At 45.0% G+C, this 13,566-nt stretch overlaps 1 protein-coding gene across 1 annotated transcript in view; it reads left to right on the top strand.

Moving 5' to 3' along the window:
• The window catches only part of CHEK2 (checkpoint kinase 2), a 130,570-nt gene extending 118,107 nt beyond the window's left edge, over positions 1-12,463 (top strand). The window contains exons 12-15 of the mRNA XM_075320136.1: positions 2,500-2,615; positions 2,713-2,798; positions 6,003-6,074; positions 7,999-12,463. Of these exons, the coding sequence (XP_075176251.1) occupies positions 2,500-2,615; positions 2,713-2,798; positions 6,003-6,074; positions 7,999-8,103 (379 nt within the window). The 3' untranslated portion in view covers positions 8,104-12,463. The remainder of the gene's footprint in view (positions 1-2,499; positions 2,616-2,712; positions 2,799-6,002; positions 6,075-7,998) is intronic.
• The last annotated feature ends 1,103 nt before the right edge of the window (positions 12,464-13,566 follow it).

Below are 13,566 nucleotides of genomic sequence, written 5' to 3'. Positions count from 1 at the left end.
GGCCCCTGCTGTGAGGTCGTTGGTTGTTGCTGAATGTCCTGGGCCATTTTTTAGTTGTTGCTGTCCCGCTGTGCAGCACAGATCGCTGTGTGTGACAGCGAGACAGCAACAACTAAATGTGCAGGCAGGAGGAGCCGGCTTCTGCGGAGGCTGGTAACCAATGTAAACATCGGGTAACCAAGAAGCCCTGTCCTTGGTTACCCGATATTTACCTTTGTTACCAGCCTCCGCCGCTCTCACTGTCAGTGCCGGCTCCTGCTCTGTGCACATGTAGCTGCAGCACACATCGGGTTAATTAACCCGATGTGTGCTGTAACTAGGAGAGCAAGGAGCCAGCGCTAAGCATTGTGCGCTGCTCCCTGCTCTGTGCACATTTAGCTGCAGCACACATCGGGTTAATTAACCCGATGTGTGCTGTAACTAGGAGAGCAAGGAGCCAGCGCTAAGCATTGTGCGCTGCTCCCTGCTCTGTGCACATTTAGCTGCAGCACACATCGGGTAATTAACCCGATGTGTGCTGTAACTAGGAGAGCAGGGAGCCAGCGCTCAGTGTGCGCTGCTCCCTGCACGTGTAGCTGCGTGCGGTGGTAACCAAGGTAAATATCGGGTTGGTTACCCGATATTTACCTTAGTTACCAAGCGCAGCATCTTCCACGCGGCGCTGGGGGCTTGTCACTGGTTGCTGGTGAGCTCACCAGCAACTTGTGTAGCGACCTGCCAGGTCAGGTTGCTGGTGGGATCGCTGGAGCGTCGCAGTGTGACATCTCACCAGCAACCTCCTAGCAACTTACCAGCGATCCCTATCGTTGTTGGGATCGCTGGTAAGTTGCTTAGTGTGACTGGACCTTTACTTTGGGGAGAAAGGAAGATACTAGATCAAGATTATCCTATCCTTGAGAAAAACAAGGAGCGGCAGTGATAGAGCCACCAGCTGGGGACTGGTCAAATGGAACTAATTGTCACAAGGCAAACAACCTACCATGAGATTAAGGGGTACTTAACACACAGCGAGATCGCTACTGAGATCGCTGCTGAGTCACGGTTTTTGTGACCTCATTAGCGATCTCACTGTGTGTGACACTGAGCAGCGATCTGGCCCCTGCTGAGAGATCGCTGCTCGTTACACACAGCCCTGGTTCGTTTTTTTTTATTGTTGCTCTCCCGCTGATAAGCACACATCGCTGTGTGTGACAGCGAGAGAGCAACAATCCTGAATGTGCAGGGAGCAGGAGCCGGCGTCTGACAGCCTGCGGTAAGCTGTAACCAAGGTAAACATCAGGTAACCAAGGTGGTTACCCGATATTTACCTTCGTTACCAGCCTCCGCAGCTCTCACGCTGCCAGTGCCGGCTCCTGCTCCCTGCACGCGCTAAGTTAAGCGGTGTGAGCTGGTAACTAAGGTAAACATCGGGTAACCATACCCGATGTTTACCTTAGTTACGAGTGTCCGCAGCTTCCAGACGCCGGCTCCGTGCAAGCGCAGCGTCGCTTGCACGTCGCTGCTGGCTGGGGGCTGGTCACTGGTCGCTGGTGAGATCTGCCTGTTTGACAGCTCACCAGCGACCATGTAGCGATGCAGCAGCGATCCTGACCAGGTCAGATCGCTGGTCGGATCGCTGCTGCATCGCTAAAGTGTGAAGGTACCCTAAGAGCAGGAGGATATCAGTGATTGGGTCAAGGTCTTGGATTACTGAAAGACAGGAGGTCCACCAAGGTTTAGGCGGGAGGAGGGTTAAAAGGACACGATCAGAACCATTTGGAAAGGATACAAAATTTTCATACAACCTTGATGGAGTGTCTGACCATTCTGAAAAAGAGTCACTGTAGGAGGAGAGGAGTTCACTTTCATGATGTTCAGGGATTGGTTCACCACACGGACAAGTCTATCGTACAATGTCTCTTTCTTGAGAGTATGCACGGAGTCCAGGTCTGATTAAAAGTCTTAATGGTGGTCTGATATTTTTAACTGACTGAGCCTAGGAGAGGGGGAGTGAGATGGTGAGTGCTAACTAACTGACATGGAAAGAAAGACAATGAAATCTCCCAAGGAATCTTTTACCGCTGTTGTGATCAGCCATGTTGGTGTGCAGTAGCTGGTGGTTCTGGGTATTGGACAGCGTACCAAGCAGTTCTTGGCATAGGTAAATGCTGTATAGCTATAGCCAAGTTCGGAACACATTGGTTAAATCGAACACTGCTAGGGACAGAATAACTCTTATGCACGTAAGGGGCATGTTCGCATCACACATTGGGTTTCCATTGGATACTTGATAAAAATGTACACATACTGGGGCAGTTCTACCATAAGTCATGGTGCCACTTGCCACACTCAATGACCACAACAAAAGACCCTTCAATGAGGTGGAAGTTGTTGGGAGCAATTCAAAAGAAGTAGGCCAAATCTTAATGTTTTCCAGTAAAGGATACATTTTATGCATTCTGTACAACTTTTCCTGATACAGTCTGTTTGTAGGGGTTTTTTTTTTTGTGTTTTTTACAGCCTTAGTGGGTACCCGCCATTTTCGGACAGCAATTCTGATATGTCTCTAAAAGATCAGATCACGGGAGGATTTTACAACTTTATCCCATCTGCTTGGAGTCTTGTATCAAAGCCAGGTAGGAACTACATCTTAAAGAAGATTTTCTATTATTGAAGAGGTAACTTTAACTTGAAACTTTACTAGAATAACTATTCAATTTTTATGTTTTACAGCTCTAGATCTTGTTAAGAAACTGCTGGTTGTTGATCCAGAGAAGAGACTGACAACACGGGAAGCCTTGGAGCATCCCTGGCTGCAGGTATTAATGTGGACTCTGTAGAGCAGGGGTGGGGAACCTTTTTAATGCCGAGGGCCATTTGGAATTTTCTACCAACCTTCGGGGGCCGCACAAAACTATCAACTTAAAATTACCCTGCTATACTTAGTCAAACAATTAACTCATCGTGGCGGCTGAAGCTTCTTGTTTTTAGTACGGCTATATTATTCAATATTGATCTTATTGCTTCTCACAACTGTTTTTCCACGTTTGTGTCAGCTGGGACTGCTGTAAATACATCCCAGGAGATGCTGAGGGCATATACAGCACAGGAGATGCTGAGGGCATATACATCACAGGAGAAGCTGAGGGCATATACATCACAGGAGATGCTGAGGGCATATACATCACAGGAGATGCTGAGGGCATATACATCACAGGAGATGCTGAGGGCATATACATCACAGGAGATGCTGAGGGCATATACATCACAGGAGATGCTGAGGGCATATACATCACAGGAGATGCTGAGGGCATATACATCACTGGGGAGGACTAGACATCACTGGGGAGGGCTGGGAGGACTAGACATCACTGGGGAGGGCTGGGAGGACTAGACATCACTGGGGAGGGCTGGGAGGACTAGACATCACTGGGGAGAGCTGGGAGGACTAGACATCACTGGGGAGGGCTGGGAGGACTAGACATCACTGGGGAGGGCTGGGAGGACTAGACATCACTGGGGAGGGCTGGGAGGACTAGACATCACAGGGGAGGGCAGGGAGGACTAGACATCACTGGGGAGGGCTGGGAGGACTAGACATCACTGGGGAGGGCTGGGAGGACTAGACATCACTGGGGAGGGCTGGGAGGACTAGACATCACTGGGGAGGGCTGGGAGGACTAGACATCACTGGGGAGGGCTGGGAGGACTAGACATCACTGGGGAGGGCTGGGAGGACTAGACATCACTGGGGAGGGCTGGGAGGACTAGACATCACTGGGGAGGGCTGGGAGGACTAGACATCACTGGGGAGGGCTGGGAGGACTAGACATCACTGGGGAGGGCTGGGAGGACTAGACATCACTGGGGAGGGCTGGGAGGACTAGACATCACTGGGGAGGGCTGGGAGGACTAGACATCACTGGGGAGGGCTGGGAGGACTAGACATCACTGGGGAGGGCTGGGAGGACTAGACATCACTGGGGAGGGCTGGGAGGACTAGACATCACTGGGGAGGGCTGGGAGGACTAGACATCACTGGGGAGGGCTGGGAGGACTAGACATCACTGGGGAGGGCTGGGAGGACTAGACATCACTGGGGAGGGCTGGGAGGACTAGACATCACTGGGGAGGGCTGGGAGGACTAGACATCACTGGGGAGGACTGGGAGGACTAGACATCACTGGGGAGGGCTGGGAGGACTAGACATCACTAGGGAGGATTATATATCACTTGGGAGGGCTGGGAGAAATATAAGGACATTGCTAGGGGTTCTGACATACCAGGGGGGCACAGGCAGCAGTGTGGAGGCCACAGGGGCACAGGCTGCCGTAGGGAGGCCACAGGGGCACAGGCTGCCGTGGGGAGGCCACAGGGGCACAGGCTGCCGTGGGGAGGCCACAGGGGCACAGGCTGCCGTGGGGAGGCCACAGGGGCACAGGCTGCCGTGGGGAGGCCACAGGCTGCCGTGGGGAGGCCACAGGGGGACAGGCTGCCGTGGGGAGGCCACAGGGGGACAGGCTGCCGTGGGGAGGCCACAGGGGGACAGGCTGCCGTGGGGGAGAGTGAGGAGCACAGGCTGCCGTGGGGGAGAGTGAGGAGCACAGGCTGCCGTGGGGATACGCGAGGAGGACGGGACGCTGCACGGAGCACAGGCTGCAGTGGGGATACACAAGGAGGATGAGACGCTGCACGGAGCACAGGCTGCAGTGGGGATGCACGAGGAGGACGGGACACTGCACGGAGAACAGGCTGCAGTGGGGATGCGCAAGGTGGATGGGACGCTGCACGGAGCACAGGCTGCAGTGGGGATGTGCAGGGGCACACACAGGCATGGGAGCACAAACACACCTGTCGGACGCTGAGGTAGTAGCTTCTCTTCTGTGGAAAAAGAGCGAGTTGAGCGCTTACTCCACCCACAAAGTACGTCCTCACGCTAGCATGAGGATGTAAGCCATACAGGGTTTAAAGGGCCAGCAGCAAGCAAGCCGCTGCTGCCTCCCGAGCTCTGTGGACTGTGGAATGTGCCCGGGGGCCGCAGAAAAGGTCATGGCGGGCCGCATACGGCCCGCGGGCTGGAGGTTCCCCACCCCTGCTGTAGAGCATCATGCATGTCCTAGGGTGGTTCTTTAAATTACATTGCCTGTACATAACTCCTATTTGTTGCAGTTCAGCATCCGATCCCTGTTGTAAATTACTCAAAAGCATGACCGCACATCTCTGTAATTATGACGTGATCACTTGTGGAGGATGGCATTGTAAATGTTTGTTTCTTCAATCATAATCTCCAGATGAACCCAGCATAGTTATTGTGTTTGTATTTTATATTTTACAGACCACATATCTGCTTTCATAGATACTTTTTAAAAGTATCTATTGGAGTGTAATAAGTGCCAAAAACCCTTAGAAAATGTAGCACATGGCATGAGTGGCATAGTCTTTGTTTCTAAATTCTCTTCAGTTTACTGTGTTCTGCTCTCTTGGGCTGCTTTCACACATCCGGTTTTTGCTGAGCGGCACAATACGGCGCTTTGCAGAAAAAACGCAACCGTTTTTTTTTTTTTTGCCGCCGGTTGCGTTTTTTCCACATAGACTTGCATTAGCGCCGTATTGTGCCGCATGGCCTTGCGTTGCGTCCGGTTTTTGCCTGATGTGGCATATTTAGCCCATGCGGCGGCCGGATGGAATGTTGCTTGGCACGTTTTTCTGTGCGGCGAAAAAAACCTCATCGCGCCGGATCTGGCGCGATTTACAATGCAAGCCTATGTACGCCGGATGCGGCGTCCTGCGGGTAAAACCGCATCAGGCCGCCGGATGCGTTTTTTTTTTGCACTGCGCATGCTCAATATCGAGCCGCATCCGTCAAACGGACGGGTCGCATGGAAAAACGTATGCAACGGATCAGTTTTTTTCGCCGCATCCGTTGCATAGGTTTTTGAGCCGGATTGAGCCGCACTGCAAAAACCGGATGTGTGAAAGCAGCCTTAAACATGTTCTGTGATCAGTGTTTGTATTTCTTTCAGGATAACGACATGAAGCACACTGCTGACCAGTTAATGTATGACAGTGCTCATCCTATGCCACCTCCCACCCAGGTACTATATCCTTGCTTTTTGCTAGATCTGCCGCTTTGTAAAGCGCTTCAATTCACATTATTTTTATGCATTTTGGTAAATTAACATCATTATTCCTTTCAAAAGGAAAGTCAACCCAGAAATCGGCTGGTCATCATGGTTCCAGCTTCATAAACAGTCAGCCAGGGTTAAGGACAGGGAAATCTTTCCGCTTTAGAGAAATGTAACAGAATAGCACAGACATTTGAGTAAGGCCATGTGCCCACGATGTGGTTTTTTTTTTTTTTTATTTTTTGCATTTTTTTTTTTCTAGCGTTTTTCCTTTGATTATTTTAATCAATATAAGCAAGGAAAAAGCACCCCAGCAAAGTCTGAGAATCCTGACTTGCTGTGCCCACGTTGCTTCTTTTTTTCCTTGCAATTTCCGTTGCTGAAAAAATAAGCAGCATGTCAATTATTTTTGGCGTTTTTTCCTGCTTTTTCACCAATTCCAATTAAAGTCAGTGAAAATGCGAGAAAGTGAAAAACGCAGGAAAAAAATACGCATGTGAAATGTACAAGTTGCTTTTTTTTCTGTATTTTTTATGTGCTTTTTTTTTATGTCACTGGGGTTCTCTGCAGTCATTTCCTCATCTTGCGGTCTTTACCGCGGGACCTTGTTGCAGGGAACCCCGATGACACCACAAGGTGAATCTAGTTCATGCCAACAGATCACCGGGGTTTCCTGCAGGTCCACCAGCATGAATTCTGATCACCTTGTGACGTCACCGGAGTTCCCTGCACCTATGCCACATAGCCAGTGTCAGCAGATATTTTGTCATCTCGCGATGGTCTTCACCGCAGGACCTTGCTGCAGAGAACTCCGGTGACGTAGGTGTCCTGGTTTGTGAGGCGATCCATGTTCAGATTTGTGACAGAAGCTCCAAACAATTCAGGAATGACTTGGGGTTAACCTTATTGATCCCTATAGTGACCTAATACATCTTACCACCCTATTTGCTACCACACTGACCAGGGCAGTACACAGCCAGCCCTATACTGATGGCCCTGCGCGTCTCCAGGAGTCATCAGGGGAACCATAGTGCACTAATGATAGATACAAAGACCTCTTGGTGCAGTGAACCACAGCCACTAGAATAGCTAGACCAGCAGTGTCTGTGGTTCACTTCAATAAGACCTCTTTTCATACTTGACTATTGGTTAATTCTAGGTCGATGATTTTGGCCATATATTCTTGTGTATACTTTTTTATATATTTTAAATGAGTTATGAGTGGCATATTTGACTGTCTACCTTCTTATTTTCCATACTTCTCACTGTATTTATCTGAATTTTATGCATTAGATCATGCTATTTTGAGATTTAATAATGTATAATATAGATAAGGATTACCATATCGGTCATTGATTTGCAGGATCCATCTCTGGTGTAATGAGCGCCCATTACACCAGTGGTGGATGCCGTGGTCTGCACACGGCACTCAATCAATTAAACATGTTTGCACACTGGTGAAGGTCGCCTGACCAAAATGTTTGTGCCTTTTTTAATTTCTGAATATTTAAAATAAATAGAACAAAGTCACCTATTGAGTGCCAAGAATTGCTTGATACGACATAGGTGTTTGGAGACTACTTGTGCAGCTCCCAGCCAGAAGTGCCGTGCTATCCCTATCTACTGTTCTCTCTGCAGGACTTGCATCCATTCTCACAGAAGCACATTCTAAAGTCAGTGATAGATACCAGCAGGCTTTGACTTCCAAAGCAAAGCTGCATATCAGGGGGTCTGAAGAAGAATAGTCATGTAAAATATGAATTTTACCGGTCAGTCCGTCCATATTGCATGTATTTTGTTCTCCATGTTTACATTCTGATAACGTTTTATAAAAAAAAATCTCTTGTGTCTAAACTCCTCTTTTTTAATTTAGTTTTTATTTTTGTTTTAACAGCAATTAACAAGTCGTAAACGTGGGCATGGAATGGACTCTGAGGCCAGTACTTCTACATGTTCGGAAAACACAACAGCTCCGTTTGAAAAGCGAACAAAAAAATGATGCAATTTTGAAAACTGCGGCGGCTTTATTTAATGTTTATACTCTTTGTACAGTAATCACATTCCGTTTTTTATTTTTTTTGTTATTTTTTTACATTATTTGTATAATGTTATTGCCAACACATTCAAAATGGCAGCCTTATGTGAAAAAGAATGTAGATTTCTATAAGAAAATAGTATTAAGTGACACAAACAGGTTGTACTTTTTGTAATATATCTTTTGTAGAAGAGAAATCAGATTGTATCACATATAAAGGTCAGCAACCTTCTTGATACCTGTATAGATGTTTGCTGTCCTTGATTGGAAACCTTTATTTACATTTATAAGGATAAAATATATAATGTATATCAGAAAATACAAATCTTTCTTATAGCTGAGCAAGTGCTACAATTCCATCCTAGCTAGGGAAAAATGTATGTACAGCAGTATGTATGTACAGTATGTGTATGTATGTATGTATGTATCTATGTATGTATGTATGTGTATATATATATATACTCACACACACACTACAGCTGTACGTAGTGTGTGTAAATAATGTGCTGTACAATATACCCGATCCACTGCTGTATACATCGCTCTATATCTGTAGAGTAATGTGTGTATAGACTGGATTTCTTTGTTGCAAATTCTCAGCTATGAGAATAACTGAATGAGTTGGTCTGTACTTTGATGTTGATGACTAATCCTAGGAATAGGTCACCAATAGAAGATTGGAAGTGGTCTGACATCTAGCATCCCCTCTGATCAGCTATTCTATGCTAACAGTGTAACAGTACAGCTCTGCTTAGTGGCCGCACTAGGTACTACAGCTCGGCTTATTTATTTGTAGAGCAACTGATGTGAAGTACCTGGAAGAAGGCACCAAACAGTTTACAGAGCTGTGCTGAGACACTACTGGGCTTGATAATATTTGTGCTGAGTGTCGCACTCCCACCGATCTGATATGTAGACTTACATTCTCTGAAAGTTAAACTGTATTCTTTTTTTTACTGAGTAGAGATCACTATATCAGGATATTGAAGCATAGTGTGTAAGCTGTTTTTGCATTCTTCCATCATTTAAGGTGGGGGGGGGTCTGCAAAATATGATTAAGAAGCCAGAAGAACATTACACCTCCTTATGGTGGGCAGAAGTATTTTGTTGACTGCTGCTAAATTATACCCAGAGCTCTAAGAATAATTTGGACACTTAAACTGTAGAGTTTGATAACGGTTGAGCGTATTCTATAGAATCAGTGGAATTCATGTGGAGCAGTGCATTGCACAGGCATTCTGATTACTTTAGAAATGCTCATTTGGCCTTTAATGATCATCTTCTGAAATCTGTCGTTCAGGTTTATGTAGAAATGTTATAAGCACCTTAGGTTTTGAAGAGTAATAACTACAAATGATCAGATTGGTTCTAGGCTAATTCAATTTACCGAGTATTTAAGGAAAAAAAAAAAAATTCAAATCTTCATGAACTTGAGATTTTTTTTTGTGTGTGTGAGATTTCACTTCATACAAGGTTTTCAAAATAACAGCTGCTATGTCCCAAATTTGTAAAGGGCCAGGAGTGAAGAAAAAAAAATCTCATCGGTATTGCCTCTGGTGCCTGCTTTCCAATCAGTCCTCCACACAGCTCCCTCTGATCTTTCCTGTGGCATCACTCACGCAAATGTCCTCTTCATGCATCTTCACTCTGCTCCAGGCCCGAGAAATCAGTGGCCTGCTTGGCACTGGAAGCCCTGGCATAGTGAAGATGCAGTAAGAGGATATCGTGTGCAAAATTTGCATTTATTGTATTAATTTTGCCACTGATACTGCCTCTGAGCTTCTTTGCCATGTATGAACCCATTTTTTTGCCACTATCTAAGTTTGCTATTCTGTTGCATTTTTAGTCTGCAGACCTCATCTCACTAGCAGAATTAAGAGACGTTGGAGGAGGTGATATTTTAGTTGTTTTTCTTTGTTTTGTTTTTTTTAATAGATCAGAAAATGCTTTTCTTTCTTTTTCAAGCCACAAGTTGCAATAAAGTATTTGCCGACTGATCTACTTAAAATCCTGATTTGGATTTGGATGAGATCTCTGCAGTAGCCACATACAAGCCCCATTCAGATGATCGATGGTGTGAATTTCGACAAATCTGCTGTGTGACTATACCCTCATCTTTATTTTAGATCCACACACATACATGTCAAGTATTTTATCTCCTCTTGGATACATCTAAGTTAAAAGAAGCCCATAGTCTTTACTGCTTTAAATTATGTTCTGTAAAGTACTGGATTTTTTACAATATGGCGTTTTCCACTGTCTAGCAGTAACATCAGTCAATATGTGAATTCCCCCTGCCAGATACTCTTTACAGGTGAGCACCTTTGTAAATTGCCCAGCGCTACATTCCTAATTGTGCTCAGACACCTTTCTAACAGATTACCTATAGCAATTACTGTACAGGTCTGGTGAGAAAGCTCGAGATGCTGAACCAGAGAGGAATGTGGGACGATTTCAGCTCTGAAACCTGTAGAGCTCAGTACCGTATGTAGCTCAAGTCTATAATGCGTAGAAGGTAATTCACACCTGCCCATATTACACTGTGTATCTCAGATTTTATAAATACACATTAATCTATAAATCCTTGAGGAATAACTAAGTCATGTTCCAGTACATGTGAGATGAGTTATTCTCTGTGGATGTATTGCGTCTAGAAAGAAGGGAGAGTTAGAATGTGGTACACGGCGAGCCTTACAAGGGATCTGTCGCCAGGTTTTGCTACTCCATCTGAATGCAGCATGATGTTTGGACAGAGATTCTGATTCCAGTGATGTATCACTTTCTGGACTAATTACTGCAGATTTGATAAAATGCATTAACTACTGCTTAATTTACTAAATCTCTGTATATAGAGCTCTCTATAACCCCTGCCGCCACCACTGATTTGTCACGTTTCTGCCTATTCGCAGTGTACATGGAAATCTGCCCATCAGTGGTGGTGTCGGTGTTGGGAGAACTTATAATTTTGGTGGACTACATAGCAGCAATTATACAAGTCTTCCAGTGATAATCTCCCACTTATGAAATAGTGATTTTTATTAAACTACATCCAGGAGCCTTGTAACACATAACTGGAATCTGGGTCTCTCTCTACATTTTGCTGCTCTTAAGCTATGTGCACACGTTGCGTACAGTCACTGCAGAAATTTCTGCTGCGATCTGAAGAGCACAAGTGCGCTTCAAATCGCTGCAGAAAATGTCCGTAGTGAAAAAAAAAAGCCGATTCCATGCGCTCTGAGTGCAGCTCCTCCCATAGACAGGGCAGGGGCTGCAGGCAGAGTGCATGGAAGAAGTGACATGTCACTTCTTAGAACGCGCGCTTCGGGCAGCAGCCGAAGCGCTGCGCTCTAATACACCACGTGCGCACGGCTCCTGCATAATCTTCATAGATTATGCAGGGGACGCAGGACGCATGCAGTTACGCTGCACTACAAAGCGCAGCGTAACTGCATGTAATTACGCAACGTGCGCACATAGCCTTAGACTTGGTGGCAAAAAAAGTGATGACCGATTCCATTTAAAGTGTTACCTCCCAAAACTTAACATGTTAAAAAATCTTGCTCAATAAAGTGTCTTATTGTCTACATGCAGCTTCCTATGATCGTGAAGAATACTGAGACAGGATAGAAGATAACTTGCTTATGTGTAAGGGTTTGCCCGATTGAACCCCTGTGATCCCGGGATCATGACTCTGCAGCCCCGTCCTGAATGAAATGGAGGTGCACTTTCATAGCCTCTGCTCCTTTTTATTTTCTGTAGCACAGACTGCAGTGCTTTGTCTCATACATATGAATGACTCAGGCCGCACATGCGCACCTCTGCTCCATTCAGAATGCGGTTGGAGGGCCTCATTCTTGGAGTCCTAAAGCCCTGATTTCGAGATTGCTTAGGGTCCCAGCAGTTGGAACCCCAGCGGTCAGCAAGGTTATCACCCATCCTATGGAATAACGTGTTTTTTTTTGGGAGGCAGAAGGAGGAAAAAACATTTAAGATCTTGTATGGAAGCTTTGGGACTAAGCATGTGGCATTGCGTGCATGAACGGTTACTTGAGACCTGAAGGAAATAAGGCAAAATATTTCTTAGATTAGAACTTTCCTGTGTGAAACGTTGACAACTTGTTACTGTAACGTAAGGGCAAAAGTGTTCAGTCACATGGCATTGTGATTTTAGGGTTGACGTTTGCATACCTCCATTGATTTGGTGGCATGTTTGCTGTGACTAGTAACAGCATGCAATTTCTATTTCGTTTGTTAAGCTTGTATATAATGCAGCTTTTTGGCTTCAATTTAATATATTGTTGTAGATGAAAAATAGAAATTTGCACATTTTTTGCACATGCTTCCAACCTAATAAATAACAATTTAATCTACATCTTGCTCCTTTGCTTTAATGCTATTTACTTTATGATTTCAGATTTGTTGTGCAAAATATGCACTTTGAGGTTTTTGTTTCATTCGACTAGTACCTTCTTTCTACAGTTTTGCTATATTACATGACTTTGCTAAAAAAAAAATTTGTTGGACTACACTTAAACTTTTTTTTTTTTATGTCCGTAACATGAATGCATGCCAGGTGGGACATAAAGCTTGGAGCCCCTCATCTTTTAGAATGACAGATATAGCTATCTGTAGATATAAAACCAAAAACATTTTAGGGTGCAGTATTCCCACCTTGCGGTTTCTTCAGATCACCATCCATATAAAAGACAAAAATATGGCAGGCAGCACTCCACAATTCTTAGATTACTTGACCTTTATCGGTCACACAGGTGCATAGTGACGTTTCAGTTCACATTTGAACCTTCTGACAAAGTGGTTACAAAAATGTGAGGTTTTTATAGTGACTCATTTACATATTGCTTATCAAGCATAATTATATCACCTGTGTGACCAATAAAGGTCAAGTAATCTAAGAATTGTGGAGTGCTGCCTGGCATTTTTTGTCTTTTATCTGTAGATATATAGACATATCTATCTATTTAACGAGAGAAAACTAAGTAATAAGGGACAGCGCTCTCTCTCCCTCTCCCTCGTCCCATTCTGGTGCTCAAAATTGTTTCTGAATAGGACATGCTCTGAGTCTCACAGATTATTATTTTTTTTTTTTTAATTTATCCATTATTTTCACGTTTGTGTGAATAGATTCATGAAAAATAAATCTGCCAGCTAATGGGCATTTCATACGCATTTGTACATGTAGCTTAGTGGAGGTTGTTTTACAAATGAGTATTACTCCCATCATCTCTCTGGAAGTCATACAGTGGAGATACAGAAGAAATATTTACATCCAGTAACTTACTGGAGACCTCTCATATGATTAGTATTTTCTTCTGTTCTTCTTCATTTGGTCAGACTGTTATGTGATGTTGACAATAGAGCTGAACGAACCCCTGGAAGTTCGGTTCAGCCGGACTTCAGCTAATGTTC

Source organism: Anomaloglossus baeobatrachus, chromosome 1 (genome assembly GCF_048569485.1).
Source record: "Anomaloglossus baeobatrachus isolate aAnoBae1 chromosome 1, aAnoBae1.hap1, whole genome shotgun sequence".
Classification (NCBI taxonomy): domain Eukaryota; kingdom Metazoa; phylum Chordata; class Amphibia; order Anura; family Aromobatidae; genus Anomaloglossus; species Anomaloglossus baeobatrachus.
This window is presented reverse-complemented; position numbering and strand designations above follow the sequence as displayed.